Source organism: Penaeus monodon, chromosome 29, assembly GCF_015228065.2.
Source record: "Penaeus monodon isolate SGIC_2016 chromosome 29, NSTDA_Pmon_1, whole genome shotgun sequence".
Taxonomy (NCBI): Eukaryota; Metazoa; Arthropoda; class Malacostraca; order Decapoda; family Penaeidae; genus Penaeus; species Penaeus monodon.
This window is the reverse complement of record NC_051414.1, coordinates 35782744-35782996: the sequence shown is the minus strand read 5'-3', so window position 1 is coordinate 35782996 and position 253 is coordinate 35782744. Positions and strand designations below refer to the sequence as shown.

Genomic DNA, 253 nt, shown 5'->3' with positions numbered 1-253 from the left:
TCGGTAGATATTTTGTTAGTATGATTTATCATTAACACAGTTTACATGCACATATCAGTCCTCATGCTAAACTCCTCAATTCACCATAGAAATAAATGCTTCTCCTCCACAGGTTGTCATCGCGGTGCTGGGTGCGTGCTCGGCTGCCCCCCTCACAGCCATCACGCCCAACATACAGTCCGAGGAAACCCGGCTTCTGCACTCCTTCCGGGCCGTCCGAGCCGCCTCTCCCCAGCAGGCGAAGTGGACGGGC

The 253-nt window shown here is 53.4% G+C and overlaps 1 protein-coding gene across 1 annotated transcript in view; it reads left to right on the top strand.

Moving 5' to 3' along the window:
* Positions 1–253, top strand: part of LOC119592213 (cuticle protein CP1499-like) — a 1165-nt gene that overhangs the window by 204 nt on the left and 708 nt on the right. The window contains exon 2 of the mRNA XM_037941043.1: positions 113–253. This exon is cut by the window's right edge and continues 708 nt beyond it. Within this exon, the coding sequence (XP_037796971.1) occupies positions 113–253 (141 nt within the window). The remainder of the gene's footprint in view (positions 1–112) is intronic.